The 19,186-nt window shown below is 46.1% G+C and overlaps 1 protein-coding gene across 2 annotated transcripts in view; it reads right to left on the reverse strand.

Moving 5' to 3' along the window:
* FRMD4B (FERM domain containing 4B) overlaps nt 1-18,921 on the reverse strand; it is a 64,200-nt gene extending 45,279 nt beyond the window's left edge. The window contains exons 1-5 of one of the 2 annotated variants that reach the window (XM_065749836.1): nt 18,717-18,921; nt 5,890-5,955; nt 5,275-5,369; nt 4,089-4,181; nt 1,068-1,152 (exon numbers count right to left, since the gene is read on the reverse strand). In XM_065749836.1, the coding sequence (XP_065605908.1) occupies nt 1,068-1,152; nt 4,089-4,181; nt 5,275-5,369; nt 5,890-5,955; nt 18,717-18,878 (501 nt within the window). In that variant the 5' untranslated portion in view covers nt 18,879-18,921. Of the gene's footprint in view, nt 1-1,067; nt 1,153-4,088; nt 4,182-5,274; nt 5,370-5,889; nt 5,956-18,716 lie in introns of those variants that run through there. The other variant, XM_065749835.1, reaches the window with a different exon arrangement.
* Between the last annotated feature and the right edge of the window lie 265 nt (nt 18,922-19,186).

Consider the following 19,186-nt stretch of genomic DNA (forward strand, 5'->3'; position numbering starts at 1 on the left):
CAGCATTCCGTGGAAGGATCACAGCAATTTGCTGAGACCCTTCATTGAAAGTAGCAAATAAGTCAAACAGAGATTTGCTATTATTAAATTTAACTAGTAAGGCTCAAGTTCTTCAAACATTTTTTTTTAAATGTGAAGGTCTTGTGAAAAGGTGTGAGTTTCCTCCACTCTTCCAGAAAGCAATTCCTGTGCAACCCACAGCCACAACTTCGTCATTAATTGCTTTTCAAGTAAGCTTTCTGATCCCACCAATGAAATAATGAATTTAAGATACAGCGAGACTCTTCTAAAATATGAAACATATTAGAGGTGAAAAATTTGGCCTGCTATTCTGAGCTTCAACACCAACTTAACAATAAGCAATTATTTTCCAAGAAGAACCAAGTGACCCTCCTAGGCAGATTAAATCATGAGTGTAAAACAGCCAGATATCAAGTTTGATATTAACTAGGCTTTGCTGAAGTAAAGTCCACTGAACCTTGGCTGCTGCTCCTCTGTTTATTAGGGGCACAATTAGGTTGCCACACTGCCCTTTTTTCAGAACAAAATGAATCTGCAGCAGATAAATTTAACTTCTATGATTTTGTCTCTGGATCATGAAGAAATATTTATTTAATGTATACAGTAGGAATAAACAGTTTAAACATCTAGCAAAAACAGTGGAATATTTGTAACCAGAGTAAACATAAGAAGCATTGTAATAAGTGCCTTTGATTGTAAACATATGGGATTTGTAACTTCAAGAAGTAAATTCAGGCATGAAATCAGGGAACTAGGAACCATGCTCACAGCATAAGACTTTCCTCACCCTCCTCAAATGCATTCTACGTAGCATGCAGAGATATGTCAACTCTGAGTGCCTACCCAAAAGGCTACAGCACAGATTTCAAATGATTTAAAAGCTTTCCGGTATATAAGATGTTTCAGTGTGGTTAGCACACAGCAGGACTGTGAAATCATGACCAGGAAGCCATCATCATCTTTACCCAGACAGTCTGCAGAAGGGGTGGTAGGGAGGAATAAAGAGAGATGGACAACATGGAGCACAAAAGGAAGCTGAGTTTTACCTTGTGTACACAGGACTTTGCATTCAGGAAGAACAACTCTACTGTTGTTTTATCCTTGAGGAAGGAGATGCTTTCAATGTAGAACCTGATAATTAAACAGAAAAAGAACAAAGTCACTTCCCTGTATAGGCTTCATCTTCCTCTCAAATCATTTTATTGCCTTGGCATTTTGTTCTCCAGCAATAAAGTGGCACAGTGGAACTACAACCAATACACTTCATTTCCTGCCTCTTAGGAGGGAACAAGCAAAAACCGTAGACCAACAGCATGCAGAGATCAACTCCTTTTGTTCAATAGATCACAGACATCTGATAACTTCTCATCTTATTTGAAAACTGTCAAGGTTAAACCAAGGAGCAAACCTCACTATCAAATGAAGCAAGACCATGGTTGGTTATGCTAGCCCAGCTGAGGATAGCAGATGTGTCCTGGTTTGTTATACAGCGTTATGTATGCAGCTGGCACTCTGCAAATAACACAACTTGTCTGTGCACTTCATGACTCACTTGGGGCACCAAAGTAAGCAGTGCCGAGATGCACTGAAAGGTGCAGAGAAAACATCTCTAATTCAAAGAGCACAGGACTGCCAAGTCAGTTCAGAGAGACAAGTTCTATGTGAACATAGTCCTGTCAATCTTCTTTTAGCGGGATTTAAAAGCAGGACACCCATGCTTCATTATCAGAAGAACACAGATTGAATCCAGGCTCTCCCACATGATGCTAGACAGAGGGCACACTTTGTTCAGCCAAGCAAAGGGTTGGGGCAGCCACCACCACCCTGGCAGTGCAGACCCTACCAGTGTCCTCCTTTTATTTATGATGCTATCAGCATCCTTGAAACTTGAAAGATGCTTTTGTAAGTCCTAAATCTGCATTACACAGCCCTTCAAGCAGCTGTGTGTATCATATGAAGATTTACATGACTGGCTTGAGTTTATGCCAACTGAAGAAAAATATTTTAAACCTGAAGTTATTTATCATGTGTTTCATTAGTGAATGGCAAAAGCTCAGGGTCTAGGAGCTGTGAACCAAAGGAGAGATATAACCAGGCACCTGGAGATAGCCCACATTCCCAGTGCTGCTGCTGGAAATTGACTAGTGCTGCACATTAACAAAGGACAGCTCTGGAGGGCTCTGGGTACTTTTCTCCATACCAAACATAAAATGGCATCAGTTCTGCCACTCTAGCACATGCCACTCACCCAGTCTTACTGTGCCTTCCATGCCAACCTCCAACTGTGCAGTTCAGCTGCTCTCAGGGGAGTTTAATTAAAGAACAGACTATGGCAAGGCAAATGTGTTTGCATGAGATAAGCGTCTGAACCAACCACCCAAGGCACATGCCATCCAACAAATGCCTGGAGTCACTCACTCATCCAAAAGATCGTGACAAAACAGTGCTGTACATTTTGAAGTCGTATTTCTACTGAAATATCTATTTTATTTATTTTTTAAACATGAGAGTTTTTATATTGCTAATAATCCTTCTGCTCTTCACAGGCTTCCCATACACCATACTCTTCCTTGGGCCTAATTTCTTCTTTTAGATCTCATGATTCTCAAGCAGTATAGGCTTAATATCACCCTCTAGAAGTTGATCTTCCTAAGCCCACTCTTTATGCATCAACTTTTACCCAGGTCTCTGTTCACCTTGATCACCTTGCAGCTGGATGGGCAAAAATGAACACCTCAAGCCAACAGCATGAACTCCAGCCACAGAATTGCTCTGTTATGTGACTCTCTTTATGACTTTTCTTGTGCTCTCCGCTTCTGAGAGGGTTTGGGAGACAATTTAAGTCCTGACAACAGTCACAGGAGCTGAGAACAGCACTAGTTTCTGAGAAGATCCTCAGTCTGACCCAAGTCCTTCAATCTCCCTGTGTAAGGAGGTGACAACATAAGGCTACTGGAGGAATGTATAGAAATGACCATGTCCAGTCATAGAATTTAGTCTTCATGTTCTCAAACAATGAGCATGTAAGAGTTAATTATCCATTAATATTCATTATTACTAGGAGTTGGACTCAATGATCCTTATGGGTCCCCTTCAACTCAGGTGACTCTATGATTCTATAATTCCTTTTTAAAATGTTTGTGTTTTCTTTTTCCTCTTTGTTTCTTTGTTTTCCTTTTTTTTTTGTTAGAAGGAAGAGAGGAAGAAGAGAAGCTCTGAACTCCCTCACAAATTAGCACATATTCAGCAAATACAAAGTGTCATTTGTTTGAACCATTCCCATAGTATCTGGGGTGCAGAGGATATGGTAGAGTGACAATGCCAACTGACCCAGCTGCACAACAGGCTCTGCTTTGGGAATGCTGGAGATAATTAAGCACACAAAGGCCAAAATCTTGATATGAAAAGGGAATGAGGTCAATCCGCCCTCATTTTCCTCACAGACTTTAAGAAAGACAAAAATAAGAACTCCAACAATATTAAAAATACGATGCTTGGTCTTTTAACCAGCACAATTTCTGACTGTTATGGGCCTGAAAAAAACTGCATCCTAATCAGTAGAGCTAGCAAAAACCCTGAAGTAATGCAATTACTTTGGCCAAAATCATCACTTTGCTAGCAATTTTAGTCTCTCTTGGGGACTGCTTTAAGCTGTGTGAGCAAAGAAGCCAGCAGCAACCCCTTTCAAGTACTGACAAACCTTAAGTAAACATGAGAACAAGTATAATCATTTAAATAAACTGTATCAAAATACAGCACTATTAAAGACAAGTTGGGCCAAAAAAAAAAAAAGGATTTAAAAATTGAGAGATTCAAAATCATTCTTAAATAAGAAATGGAACAATGTGCTAATAACAGCTTAAAAAGCAGCATGTTCCAAACTGCCTTATTTCACAGGTAAACAAAAGAAAGCAGCACTTACCCACGGCTTAGCCTCCTTCTAAAAATAATGTGTCACTTTGACATTTATTTCCTTTATCAAATCAGTAATTTGTTCTTTTAAACAAAAATCATGGTGATAAATGAACCAAACAGGCACTGCTTTCTTCGTGGAAGGAATTACTCACCTAACAGCAAAATACAGTGTTGCTGGGCCTGGTTTCTTGGGCAAGTCATGATCCAGGACTCTGTGGTCCAGCTGCAGCCAGACGCTCTGACCTCTGCAGGAACAGATTGGGAAGATGGTTAAAACTGGGAAGGGAAATACAGAAACGTGTTTTTTTTCAGTGCTCACGTTTACTCCAAGCTGAGTTCCTTTTAGATTTGCAAAAGTCAGCTCTGATGCAGGCAAGCAGTTCATCAGCTTTTCCCCTTTCTCTGACTTCTGGATGTTGACATAGTTCACTTTTGGACACTAGGGAAGACCAGCCACAGCTTTACACATGACCCCATCTCAGAGCAGAGGGCCTTAACGTAGGTGCACTGATTAATGAGGCAGCTGGATGAAACAGCACTCTGTTGTGGCTTCCCTAAATCAAACCTGAAGTGAACCAGAAAAAATAAAATGAAATAAAATGATCCCCCTAACCCCATTAACTTTCCTTAGGACCTGGGATTCAGGGCAGCCCAGGAGCCCATTGCTGCCCTGCAACATAGCTGGCCAGCCATGGAGCATGGGTGCCCTCCAGAGGCCACAGGGAGCACCCAGTCCCAGTCTGGAGTGCCCAAGGGAGCTTCTGGGGCCCGGCAGTTGGTTTTGGGGAAGCCAACAAGTTTTAGGTAATCCCCTGGCAGCTCCAGAACTTCATGGCAGCTTTCCCGGGGGGAAAAAAAGCCAAGTGTCAACAGTGCTCTTGAGTGGTTTATAGATGAGCTGGCATCTACCAACAGTCACGGTGTGGCAAAAATATTCAAGATGAGGGCAATTTAAAAATAATACACTAGTGCTGCATGTTCCACAGGCAAGCAGCTCCTACTGGTCCCTGTGAGACCTAGCAGCCAGTCCTGCACACGAGATGGGAACTACCACATGGGAAATTACTTCTGAATCCATTTTTTCACCTTATGAGATGAACACAAGAAACAAAAGTGTCAGCAAGGAATGTTAGAGGTATTTTCTGTGTTGTGCCAAGAGGATATTTTCCAAATATTTTCTGTTTGGGTGATGTAATGGGAAGACACAAAACAGTGTGAGTACAAGGGAGGAAAATCTTCCAAATCTATCTTCCCAACACACTGAGCTGCCACAGTGTCCAGGATAGATTTTACTTCACAACAATCCCATAACTCTTTAAAACAAATTACTATACTTACGTATCATCTATAAACGTTATCCCAAAGTACTCCTTTTCTTTCAGGTTGAAGTGAGAGGCCACCAGATCCAGCAACTCTCGAGACAGAAGCTTGGGCTGTAGAAAGAAACACCACTCAGTTCATTTCAGTTCAGACTTCTCACTAAAAATGACAATTTTCTCTGGAAGTACAAACAAACAAACAGGTCTGAGGAGGTGCTTGCATGCCTGAAAGCATATCCATCAATTCCACCTCTAACAGTTGCTATAGCAAGAGATACAACTTCTTCAAATATCTCTTACAGCTTCAGCCCCATATTGCACTCCTTAAGCCATCAAGCATGGAAATCTGGCCACAAGTATAAAATCAGCATTTATTTTTAATCAATTAAGGGACAAGTTAAACCGCACAAGGGAAGGTAACAAAGTACTCTGGATCTCTAATACAAGTTTTCTAATACAAGTTTTTCAGTGGGTTTACTGCATGGTTTAAGACTTTGCAATGGTCAATGCTTCGGTGCCATTCCCAGCACCTTGCCATGTGGCACACATAACAGGGCATTGTTGGAGCAGAATGAAAACGGGACAGAACTGGGCCCAGCCATGCTACCAGTGCACAAACCAGAGGGATCTTTACCTGAACCAGCAGCTCCAAGTTCCTGTCATCGAGGAGATGCACCTGGCAGTGCCGGCCCTCTGTCATCTGCAAAGACAGCAACACTGCATGGTCAGAAAGAGTATCCCAGCTCATGCTACACCCATGGGTGGTGGCAATGGCCTCTTGCACTTCTAACGAGTGGGGATGACCAGGGACAAAAATTCCTCCATCTATGCAACACTGCAGCCAAAGCTCAGCATGCTGCACAGGACCTGGTCTCCACCCTAGATGGGTTCCCACTGGATAGTGCATGTGTACGCATATCAAGAGGTGCTCAAACTGCTTCAGTTCCCACTCTATACCACATTTATCTATTGCAAGCAATCTCTCTTTCCTCTTCACAGGAGGAGACTTCAGAAATAGCTGCACATTATTACACCCTTTTAATATCTGCCCTTTGAAATCCAATACATCTCCACAGACCTTTTACATTATTTAAACTCTGCTTTAATTCTGGGCTCTGTGCAGGCAGAGGGCTGGCAGCACAGCTCTGGAGTGAGAGATGGTGGAGAGAATCTGGATTTGGACATCTCACCACTTCAGAACGACTCATGAACCTGACAGCACCAGTTTCTCACCAACTCTGTTTTGAGCTCTAAGCAGAAGGTTGTTCATATGGGCTCCCAGAGGGACTGGCAGCCACACACATACCCCTGAGCATGGACAAGGACAAGAGCCATGCTGAAACAGACCCAAAGACTCTAAAGACTCAAGAATGAATAAAAGTGAATCCTTCCTTCAGCCAATTCCCGTAAAGTGAACAAATCTCATGTCCTCCCAGCTGCCCTGTTTCAGGGCTGCAGCACTGCCTCTGTGAGGAGCAGCCAGCCCCTCTTAGCTGAATTAACAAAGGTTCACTGTTTGAACTAATTGAGTTCATTTGGAGCAAAACCTGTGAGGGAGTTTCTTTCTGAGTAGCTTGGCAAAGAGTCTGGGGATGAACAACCACTCTGCCATATGAGGAAAACTAGAGATAGAGCACCTGCAGCATCAGCATGCTGAGACTACTGAAAATATAGATTTGTATAATGATGTGTATCATGTTGCTCACCAAAACAGTAATACCGGTCAAGGGATCATTAGCAGAGCAAGTCTAGCCTGAGAAACAAAAAAAGCAAGTCAAAACAAACATTTTTGTTCTCGTGTATTGGAGTGAATGTGAACTAACACACAAGCACCAGGTAAAGAGGATCTCAGTCCCCATGGGAACACTGGTGACCACCTCCACACAAACCACAGCCACATCCCTGCAAGGGACTGCTTCCAGCTTCCTCCCCCAAGTTATGGAACAAGGCTGCAGCATCACAGTGCTGGCTCCCTTACTGTGTGCTGCCCTTAAATCCATCATGACCCCACCACAGGTCCATGTGTAACCTACAGCTGTGGGTCCATCTCTGTGTGTGCATAAACAAGCCACGTGCTCCCATCAATTCATCCCACCGGCTCCTACACAGTGTTACCAAACTACCCCGGTGCGAGGTGTCAGATCCAATGCAGTTTTTAAATCATTCCCCATCTGTTGCTCTGAGATAGCAAAAAGGTTGCCATTATTTAATTGCTAGCTGCTTTAGCTTTCACCCAGCAAAGTCACATTAATCACTTCTGACTGCTTTAATTGCCTCAGTTGTCTATTGTTGAGTAAAAAAGGTTTCTGCTATAGCAAACACAAAGCCTTGTACTGAGCAGAGAGGAAGGTTGCTGGTGAGACTAAAACACCAAAGATGTACCAACCATAACCTGGGTTCTATTCAGCTACCCAAGGTGATAGCAGTGTCTCTTAAAAAATAACTGAACTTCATGGAACTATTAAAGATAGGTGAGATATAATTACCCCTGGTTTTATTGATGAGGCAATGTAAGACTATGTCAGAGGAGTGATTTTCAGAAGGTATGAGCACCCATAGCCATACTGTGGTTGGGAGGAGCTGCTGCAGACTACCAAGGATGCTGAGCTCACACAGAACACAGAGCTAGCCCTGCCTGCATCATGGCTTCTGCTGTATGAGTGCAGCTGAGGAAAGCCTACTGGAAGGGTATCCCCACTCTCCCCTTCACAGCCACTTTTCTAAATGGAAAATCCCCACCAGAATCAGTTCACAGAGAGTTGAACTGACCTGCGCTGCTGCTGGCTCCGAGGTAAAGGAGGACAATAAAGCCCCTTCAGCATGGGCCCACAGCACTCTAAATTATATAGAATGAAAAAAGAAAAAAATGACATCTACTATGAGACTCTCATAAAGATGACTGTAGTTTTTGAAGTCACTGTGGTAGTCTGTGTATAAAAACAAGCCCTAATGTTGTTCCAGTAGCCAATTAAAAATAAAATAAAATAAAAAACCATCAAAACCTCCAACTAATTCAACTCCTGCTCAGTGACTAATGCTCAATTCCCAGCACTCCAGGAACCTCACCTTGAGAGCACTCACACCGCTGCCACCCAGACTGCTGGAAAGCCAAACCACAGAGCTGCATTCCTGCTCAGGTGCCTTCCCCACCCAGGCTGGAGGCAGAGCTTCAGAGGGTATGAAGCACACTGAGCCCTGCTGAGGAGCACATCGCTGCTGAGGATGCCAGCCGTGTGTCTTCAGCCTTCAGTTCCTCAGCAAGGTTCACCAAGGAAGCCCAAACATCAGCCCCAGCTGCTCTCACAGACCCACTGCTCCAGCAACCCACTGCTCAGCAGGTGCTGGGTTCCCCCTTGCCCAAGACCTAACACCCTGTGAGCCCCTCACAGTCACACTTTCATCTTTAATTCAGTGTGCCTGGCTAATCTGAACAATATAATTGATTTTCTATTTAGCCAGACCAATCAGTCATGAGATGAGCACAGCTGCCTGACTAAGCTAAGAGGCAGTGTATGCACTCCTGAGATATATATAGACTCACATCTGTGTTTTCAGCTCATTCTCATTGATTTTACATTGTCTGTGCAAATGAAAATTTGTTATTTTTGCAACACGTACCCAAGTTGGCCTTTTCAGCAGTTATTTTTGAGAGGTTGCTAATATTTAAGCTATTATCCAGTGAAGAAACAGAGTAACATTCACTAAAAACCCCCATCTCATCCAATCCCAATAGGAAAACCACAGAACAATGCAGCACAAACATCTTGCCCTTCCACTGGCAAAACTGTATCAAGATGCTGGATTCTTATCCTTTCCCAAAGTCACCCCTATGCTTTGTGCATAAGCAACCGAAAAATGAAGAAAAAAAATGGAGAGGGAAAAAAAAACACCAAAAACCTGTTGGGCGCAGCACTTTGATAGCACGGCAGCTCTGCAGCCCTCTAAACTCTCAGGTGATGTTGGGCTCTCAGTAAGAACCACATAGAATCATTAAGGTTGGAAATGACCTCTAAAATCATCCAGCCCAACTGCCCACCTCATCTACCCTCATCTCTCATGAAGGAGAAGGAACAAGTCTTGCAATGTGCATGAATATCAAGCACACAGTGAAAATGATTCTCTGCAGTGGGTTGAAACATTGAGAAAGGTTTTAGATGGCTGCTTCTTCACCTGGCTGCGAGTTTTGGGACGAAGAAGTCCTAAAAACAGGCACTGATGTTATTTAGGTTTAATTCCTTTAGTACTGTTTGCTGAGCAGAATTTTGTGGGGAGAAGAAAAACACATTTTCTCCCCCAACCTCATGTCAAAAATTAAGGCAAATTCTCCATGTAAAGTCATGGAAGCAAGACTTTCCAAAATCTCAGTCCTTTAATATGGAAAAAAAAAAACTACCTGTATAAAACAAAGCAGAGAAAAAGACTTATTTCTCAGTTATTTAAACCAATTCCATGTAATATCCTGAGTCCAAATGTTTATCTGGGGAAGAAAACCTACAGGATATTTATGCTGCTTCTCTTCAGCACTAACATCCTCCCTGTCTGAAGCCAGTGGTTTCTTGCAATATTTTTAGATGCACACATGTATCATCGAGTTTGGAGAAGGAAAAAAAAAAGAAAAAAATAGTAATTAGGACATAAACAGGAAGTGTCCAAAACAAAACAAAATACTCAGGCCAAAAAAATAACTCCTCTCCTGAAGAACAGCCCTCAAGAACTCTTCCCTTCCTTGTGAGAAATCCGTGTGCTTGGGTACTGTGGTTGCTGGGCTAAGGGCCCCCCCAAAAAAAATCTCCATGCCTGTCTCTTTGTGCAGAGCCTTAGAGGCACTGCACAGGTGTGAGCCCAGGCAGAGCAAGAATTGAGCTCAAAAGAGGATTTCATCCCCAAATCCGCACCGGAGCTGCAGTTAACCAGCTATAAAGCTACACCAGTAATTTCCTGTAAGGGTGTTTTTCCCAAACCCCTCTTCTGTAACTCATAAGGCCATAACAGATTTCAAAGCCTGCTGTTGAAGCCCCTACACTGACCTCAGGTTTTCATCAGTATTTAGGGCTTGTTTTTTCCTTCAGTTATGAAGGCATTTCGGGTCCAATCCTCAGCTGCCTTAAATCAGCACTGGTTCATTGCCTCGATCCCAGCAGCCAGCTTATGTCTGCAAACGTGCACTGCCTGGGAAAATAGGGAATAAGACAAGAATGTGTTGCAATAAGGAGCTGCCCCAACCAGGTGCATCCCAGGGAAATAAAAGCAAAGGGCTGTTCCTCTGGAGGGAACAGACTACATGCTGGCAAGGGGGAAAATTACTGCAATGCTTTAGATGACCTCAGAGCTTCCTAGGGCATCTGCTAGGAGCACAAATCTTAACACGGTCCAGCACCTGAGGCCATGGAAAGCTTGAAGAAAGAAGAGAAATAACTAAGAAAAGTTGGGTTTGATACCAGCATTTCTACAAAAGCCTTTTAAAGGTTCCACAAAGGTCTCAAAAAAATTGGCTGGCACAGCTCTTTGCAGCCCATGGGTCCCCCAAGCCCATGGTGCCCACCAGCAGGAGATGGGCATGCATGGGCTCAGAGCAACACATGCTGCCTCACTGCCACCCCACTCACTTGAACAGGTCCAGGGTTTTGCCTTGAATCGTTTTTTATCCTGCTGTTAACATTCTGCCAGGATCTGCCTTATTTAAATAGCCAGAGGCAGCTGTCTTCCATCCTCTGTTCTGCAACAGACCCCTCAGGACCTACCCCATCCCACCAGCAGGATCCTGAGTGCTGTTCCCTCTCTCCTCAAGGCTGGGGACTCCTTGTGCCTCTCATCCCAGAAGAGTTGTCTCTGAGTATAGCACATCCTGAAGCCATGCTAAGGATGAGACAAACTGAGATTACCCACTTCAGTGCACACGGGTATCAATGCCCCTTGGATGATGCTCTCCATCTTGGCTCTGCTGGAAGTTTGACAAAGGGTTCAGGATAAAACACTCAGCTTGGAACCTAAAGGATCTCTAGGTTGCGTGGCACCTTCCTAAAATAGTCTCATAAACTGGAGATGGGAATGAAACTTGTCTGCTGCAGACTGATTGATGGCAGAAGCTCAGGCAGGGGGTGACAAAGCCCTGCTGCTGGCAGCCCCACTGCTCTGCCCCACTGCACTGAATGTTGCTTTCAGGGCCAAGTGCTGATGAGCTTTCCTCGAGTCTCCTTTCCCCATTTTTTCTGCCGTTTCTCACCGCAGGGGATGACAGTTCTCTATATTTCACTGATCGTTTGCCAATTCCTGCAGGACAAGAGGCAAAGCCTTGTGCAGTCACTGGAACGCTGCAACTCCATGCAGAGAGCCAAAGGGCTTCAGAGCACCTCCTCCTCCCCCCCGAGGGCTCAGACATGAATCACCCAGGAGCAGTTCTGTGATCAGCCTAGGGGGTTCAGCATCCTCTGAAGTGAGAGAGGTCGGCAGCTTCTCACTTCCCACAGATGGGGAAGCCCACTTGGTGCAGAGGTACCCTCCTTAAGTTAAATCAAGGTCTTACTCAATAACAAAGTGTTTCTCAGGTTGTGTCATTCTGCAGGCACCACTCTTCCCATTCCTACCACTTCACAGCACGTTTCAAACAAAAACAAGGGAAAAACGGACAAGGAACTTATCCACAGGCCTCAAATCTGAGTTTTAGGACTTGCAATAGGAAAGTTAATAGGAAGGAATCAGCACAGCTCTACTGTAAATATGAAGTCAGTGAAAGACTCCATCCAACATCTGCTTTCCTCAGCAGAGTGCAGCTCACAGACTGCTGCAGGGATGCTTATCACACAGCGCTGGGATGCTGCCATCAGCTCACTGCTGTGCACAAGCCCATGGGGGGGGTTTGTTCCTGTGCAGCCTCCTGGGGAGGGAGGGGAAAAAGGAACCTGTGCACTCTGAGAGGTTTCCTGGTGGTATCTAAGGGAAACTCATGGAGCACACATGGCATGGCTCTGCATCCCTTCCCCATCGCAGACTGTGCATCTCACTCATCCGCCCTCCCACACCTCCTCAACCTCCATCCTGGCCCCTTCCTCCCTATCCTGCCCTGGGCTTTTCCAGCTGCTCGGTGCTTGGCAGGAGACCCTCAGGAAACCCGGACGCCAGCCCCAAGCCAACCAGACATGAGGTAAGCAGGAGGCAGGAAAAAAAAAGCAATATCACGAGTCCATCTGAACCACCTGTAGTTTCTTATTTAAAAAACACAAAGAAAAAGCCAACAAAGCAAGAAAAGCCCAAAACTCTCAGCTCTCTGCAATCTGCACATGGGCTGTACACAGCACCGAGCAGCATTGCTGGGGCAGAGCTGGTGGAGAGGAGCCAGCACCCAGTGCCAGGCATGCACACCGCTCTGCTTTGAAGCACAACTGCTCCTCTGATCTAAGCTCTTTCTTGGCAGCTCTTGATGAGCTCCATGAGCATTTGGCAGCCCTGTGCCAGCCTCTCCAGGAGGGTTTTTTGGTGTGATGGGTAGGGACCTCACTGATGAGATGCTTAATTATTACATACTGAAAGGAGCTACTGTACCAGGCACTGGCTGCCCCGCCTGGCAACTTATAAATTTGGGCTTTGTTCAGTTTAAATCATATTGCAAGCAGCCTATGAGTGTAACATCTGAAAACATGTTTTCCCTGTATTCTGAAGTGACAGACCTGCTTTCCAGCTGCATCAAAGTTAGCAGGATCAAGTTTGGTTTGGCACTTTGCTAATGCAGCTGAGAGAGCATGGACAACAGAAGCAGGAACAGCAGCAGTAAGTGCTGAGAGTAAACACGCAGCCCTTATCTGCACAAGGGAGTGCAGAACACACACAAGTCCTTATGGACTCATCTGTCAGAAGAGCAAGCATAAAGGGTTCAGCCATCACAACCAGAGCACCAAAAGCAAAATCACAGTGCTCTGCATGTTTTCTGGCTGCCCTCCCTCCTATAAGCACAGATTCCAAACTCTGCGTTTACTTTCATGCAACAGTAGTAAAGAAAAAAATAAGAAAAGAAGTCACCATTATCTGCCACCGCTAAACATCAGAAATTGAAATACAGGCTCTTACCTCCAAGCCACAGCCTTGCTAGTTTAAAAGGACTGGAGAAATCCAAGAAGCACACAATAAGAAGCATGGACTCAGCCTTTGTATTTTCTGTACATTTGAGCTGGGGAAGAAGGGAGACACGATCTCAGGCTCCTTCCGTTGTCATAATCTCAAGGAAGTGACCTTAGCGTTTGTTGCTTTGATTACACATTCAGAAACAAAAGCCCTTCCAGTGTGAGTCAGGGAACACAAGATGTTGAAATGCGATTGTTACAAACAGGAGTGGGAGCGAACAGGGAAACCACGGCATTATTGTTTCTTCTCAACATTATCCCCTCTACTATGAAACAAAACCAAGTCCGAAATCAGCAGCTGAGCAAAGGCATTGCACATGGTGCTCACCTCGGGGCAGAGGACCTCAACAATGCCAATTCAGGTCCAGGCCGCTGCTCCAGACCAGCACCTCTAGGCTGGCAGCAGCTGAGGCAGTTTTGGAAAAGCATTTTAGAGACACAAACTTGCATTCTTCTCCAAATACAGGATCCAAAGCCTCAAATTAGTGGGAAAATAGAGAATGAGTCATTTTTCCTTAAAGACACGATGTGAAGGTTACCTGGGTGGTGCCAGGCTCTGCCCTGCTGGAACAACAGGGTCTGGTGGAAGGGAAGAGCACAGCTCCTCAGGAATGTACAAATACAGATGGAAGTGCAGAACTCAGCTGTGCTTTGAGCCACAGATAGTTTTTCTAGATGGGAAAAGTTAGATTAAAGTAGACATGCATACCAGGAAGAGGCTCCAGTGGCTGAGGCAGTGACTTTGTGATCCTGCCGAGCGCAGCACATCCCAATCTCTCTGCACCAGCTTCTTTGGAAGCGAGCAGATGCAACTTGCTTGCTGCTAGTGAGGAATTACCCGCTTTCACTGAGGCTTAGTGAAAACACTGAATTAGATGCTCTGAGTGCCCAACAGCACTCCAGTCAGCTTTTTCCCCCGTTAGTACACTTTACCCTCACAGATCTGCTGCAGCCAGCCCAGCATCCACCACACAACTCCACACCCAACACCTGTGCTACACCCAACACCCACCCTCAGGGCAGCCACCTCTCCAGAGTGATTCCAGCCCTTGTTTTTCTGCACACCTACAACCTCAGTCCCCACTGATTGCACTTATTCTACTTCACCCATTTGTTTTCCCAGGCTTCCTTGCAAGCTGTGCTCAGCTTGAGGCAGCAGGGCTTTGACAGATCCAAAAGGAGTCAGAATCATTTTACTCTTTGGTCTCTCTCCTTCACACAGCCCATACCCCTCATGCCACGCAGCTTGTGCACAGCTCTTTCCTGCTCTCTCAGTGCCTCTCCTCTTGCCTTTCCTCTCTTGCACAAACCAGCAACCTACAGACAAATTGTGTTGCCTGCATTGCTAGTGATGGCTTCCACAGCTAAACAACAGCACACATTCGGGCTATTCTCAGCATTTCAATGGCCCTCATGCTCCTCACCTTTCCATCCCCAACACACAGAGCTGATGCGTGTTTAGATGGAAGGCAGAGCATTAGCAGGGAAAAGTGTGCATGTGTATGTGTGGGAGGGCATTTAAGCTAATATTTTCCAGTGCTGATAGCTTTATCCTCTTTGCAGCTTCAGAGAACAAACTGGTCCCATCCATCTGCACAGAAGATTAGAAGAATTACTAACCACTAATTATGACTCAGAGGTTTTGAGAGCAATGCAGAATGCACGAGAATGGCCTGATTTTCTGAAAATTGGGAGACAGAGATAGCACAGTGTTATTTTAAGCACACGGACAGCCCATATGAGGTTGCCAAGAAGCACAGTGGCACTGCTCGCAGGAGCGACAGAAAGCTAAACGCTCAGAGATGAAGTGCGGAAAAAGCAGCGTGAGCCTGACATACTTTTAAGTTGCCTTTTCGTAAGCTTCTTGCTCAGCCAGTGCAAGCTGCCAGACTCTGCACAAGGCTCTAAGGGTGATTTATACCAGAACATTCGTGTGGTGATACGTCTGCAAGAGATGGGTTTTGAAAAGTGGCGCCAGCGACATTTGAAATCCAACGCATTGAGCGAACTGCGTCACGCTGAATACAAATATATACATACAGGCCAGGGCAGGCAGTGAATAGAAGGCACTGTTTGAACCTGGCACCGGGACACCCTGGAGGAAATGAGATGAAGTTCAGTCTGGCTACAGAGTTTGTCTGCTGAGGAAGAGGGAGGAGCAGTACAAAAACTATATTTTTGTCTCAACCAACTCCAATAGAAAGCCCTGTACCATGAGCTCAAGTGGAAATATGCCTGGCTGTAATGTTTGGAAAGTGGATTTTGGAAGACTGAATGTGTAGAAGTGACCTTAATTCCCAGGCTGAGGCTCCCTGTGAGCTGCAGTCATGGGGAAGCCACTCAGCATCCTTGAATAAGGTGCCTGAGCTCCCTCAGAAAGCCCTGAGCTGGTGTGAAGGCTGAGATGGTGCTTCTGAGCTCGGCCCCATACAGAGCCAGGGGAGCTCTGCCCATCACCAGCCCATAACTGTAAACTTATAACTGTGAAAAAGTTAAAAGGAACCTCCAAGTTTGTTGTCAGCAGTTTTATAAAGAAAAGTGAAGGCGTGGCAGCAGAGGAAACGTGCTCCTTACTGTCCAAACCACCCCCATTAGTACTATAGGAAACAGCAGCCAGCCGCTTCCTCTCTGCTCCACCCAGGCAGGTATGGGGTGGACATGGACAAAGCTGATTTTCTGTGCTGCATCCGCAATTTTTTTCCCCTTCTCCCAAAGGAAGTGACCTTTCAGAGGTTAAAAAGTATGTCATCCCAAAAGCCACATGACTTCAAATTACAATTCTGCAGCCAAAACTGTTTGCCAAATGACCAGCATAACCAAGTAGCCTGAGCTCAGAGATGCCTCCATCCTCCTTCCCAGCTTCCTGTCCATCAGACATCCAACATATCTCATATTCTACACAGTTTGAGAATGGTTTGCTTGGTTTCTCTTCCACACCCTGTAAGGAGTTCACAGATGGACATTTCTAACACTAAAAAACTCAACCAACAAACTTGTCATTTATAGAAGTGAGTTGGGCTGGTTTGGGTTCTGCTATTGTTGAACAACTGCATGGATATAAAACCATTTCAGTTGGTCTCATTGCTCTGTTAATTAGATTCTGGACAGGCAGCCTAACTACTTGCAAGGGGAGAACCCAGCTGAGTGCTTCATTCTGAAGGAGGCACCTGGACACTATGGCACTGAATGCATCCGTTGCTGTATACAACACAAGGAGAACAGGGAAGAGTGCCCTCATGCCACACTACCAGGTCAGAGCTGCACATGAGCTCTGTACAACAAAATACAGCTCCAACCTCTACCTCTTTCCTCCCTTTCATAGGAAATAGGTACTCTTGCATGAAGATCTCTATGCTGGACTCTCACCTCAGACTTTTTCCCCTAACAGCATTACTCACACTGACTTGCTGCAGTCACAGAGGGGATCTTTGTGCCAGCTCTTCCATCAGCCCTCTGCAAGTCTGTTTTCTTCATGCTCTGAGGTATTGTCTGCTGTGGACAACACTCCCCTACATGCAACCCAAGCATTCAGAGAGACCAAGATCCCTCTTGCACAGGTTCAGATGTTATTTTGGAGAGAAATAGGACAGCTCCTCAGCACTGTGGTTCCAGGGCAATAGCCCAGACAAACGGGACAGCCCACCTCTGGGCAGGTCTCCGTGCATGAGACAGGAGGGTGGTGAGCACCCTGCAGAGACCAACTCCAGGATGTGCCTGAAACTAGTGCTCCCCACACTGTGTTCAAAGGGAAGGTGACAGACAGAAGCTGCCCTGCTCCTGGGTTTTGGACTTGAGTCCCTAAGGCACGTAAGGGCTTTATGCCAGTAGAGGGGCCAGAAGGCTCTCACACATGATTCTCCTGGCAACTAGCAGCTCCAAAAGATGAAGGTGATCTGGTGTGGGAATGAGAAGGAGGGTCGCATTTTTGGCACAGCTTGGGTCTCCCACCAGGTTTGCAAGCATTTTAACAAAGGACAGCTTACTATTAAAGGAAAACTTGCCAGCTCAGGGAGAAGAAACCCTGATGGCTTTCCTTCCAACATAGTAATTTAGTGGTGTTTTAAACAGAGAAGAGACCTGTACAGTGTCACCTCACCTGAAAACAGCCAGGAGTCCTCAAAGTAGCATGAACCCCCAGCACAGATGAAGGAGAGCTGCAGCCCTCAGGGTTGCACAGCAGTACAAGGACCTGTCACGTCACCCCACCTGCACACCCCTTGCACATAACCTGGGGACAAAGCTCCATGTTGTTCCCTGAGCCGTTAAACCACACACGTCCCTGGGAGACCAAATCAAAACCAGAAATAATTTATTCAGCCTCTTATAGGATTGCTACATCCACCCAGACTGTGACAACGACTGCTGCATGCTCGTTCTGCTCCCGGCAGAGTCAGGCAGGATCCCGCCAGTGTTTTCAAACAGCAAAGAGCCAAGAGTTCAGCACAAAAAGCAGTGTGTTGCACAACCCAAGGAAGAGCTGCAGGGCATTCTTTCAGCCATCTCTGTTTAACGAACCCCAAAATGACCGTTAGGAAATTCCTGACATTAAGATGTGAGAGCAGCTTTGTTCCTGCCTGGTTCCATTACGGGGAGGACCTGGCACAGCCTAGAGCTGCACAGGACAGCAAGATGGGGAGATTCCAGGCCCACACCCAGCACTGGCACTGCCCGGCATCACTCATCCCCTCATTTTGTCCATTTTCACATCCCCACACCAGCAGGGGAATGATGCTATTTGCAGAGAAATAACAAATTAATCCCAGTCCTGAGTCACCAGGATGCAGTATCTTCAGACAGAGGTACAGTCCCACTTTGCTTTAGAAGAACTTTACACTTTGAGGCAGCCACTGGCAAGCAGCAGCAGAAAAGTTGAGCACAGCTGCTGTCAGTGGGTCCTCGGCCAGTCCAGCAGTGCTGGTGGGGCAGAATAGGTCACAACAGGGGTGGGAGGAACAGCAGCCAGGCTGTGTGTTCCCAAACTACCTACAACCCATGCTCAGATAATATTCATGCAATGCCAAGATACATACAAGCACTGTAAGAATCATCACTATACAGCTGCTCTCCCACTGCTGGATGCACGTGAACCTGTGCATACCACACAGCTAAACAGCAACAGGTCTCTTTGGGATTGCACAGGTACAGGTGCCCCTTTAGCACAGCTTCCACATGCAAGCAATGCCTTAATGGTTATGGAGAGAAAGCTTTGCCGTGAGCTCGGCAGCTCCCCACATCACAACACAGCAGGGAGAGGGAAGGATCAGCTTGGGAACACCCAGCATTAACTACTAAACAGCTCTACACGCAAAACCCCACACCCACATCCCTGCTGACAGGTGTCCCCTACCTGGTAGACGTCCCCGAGGCCGCACCATGCCCGCAGTGCTTGGCGACACGCTCGCAACCGCCCCGCGTACCAACGCCGGAGCGCCGTCACCGTCAGCATCCACACACAGCGGCTGCCCCCGAGCAGCAGGTCCTCCACCCCGCACATCAGCACCGAAGCCATGGACCCAGCACACCTCCACGTCCCGCCGGGCCGGGTGTTTAGCACGCTGGCATGCCAGCCCGCTGGCTTTATAGGGCGTGAGGAGAGCCGCGTCCAACCTCCCAACAAACTCCTCTTTCACTGCGTTTCCTGGGCAGGCTCCAGGCATGCCCCTGGAGCCAGCGGCTGCAGTAGCCCGGCCCCGCCAGCAGCTCACACAGCAGCCTTGTCCTTCCGAGCGGCTTACACAAATCTCCGCTAAGCTCCGGGAGCTGCCACCAGGTTTTCTAATTAAATTTTAACCCTTTTGCCATATGCCCTGACAACAA

Source organism: Cyrtonyx montezumae, unplaced genomic scaffold, assembly GCF_038088225.1.
Source record: "Cyrtonyx montezumae isolate F1298 unplaced genomic scaffold, pur_monq_1.0 scaffold_6, whole genome shotgun sequence".
Classification (NCBI taxonomy): domain Eukaryota; kingdom Metazoa; phylum Chordata; class Aves; order Galliformes; family Odontophoridae; genus Cyrtonyx; species Cyrtonyx montezumae.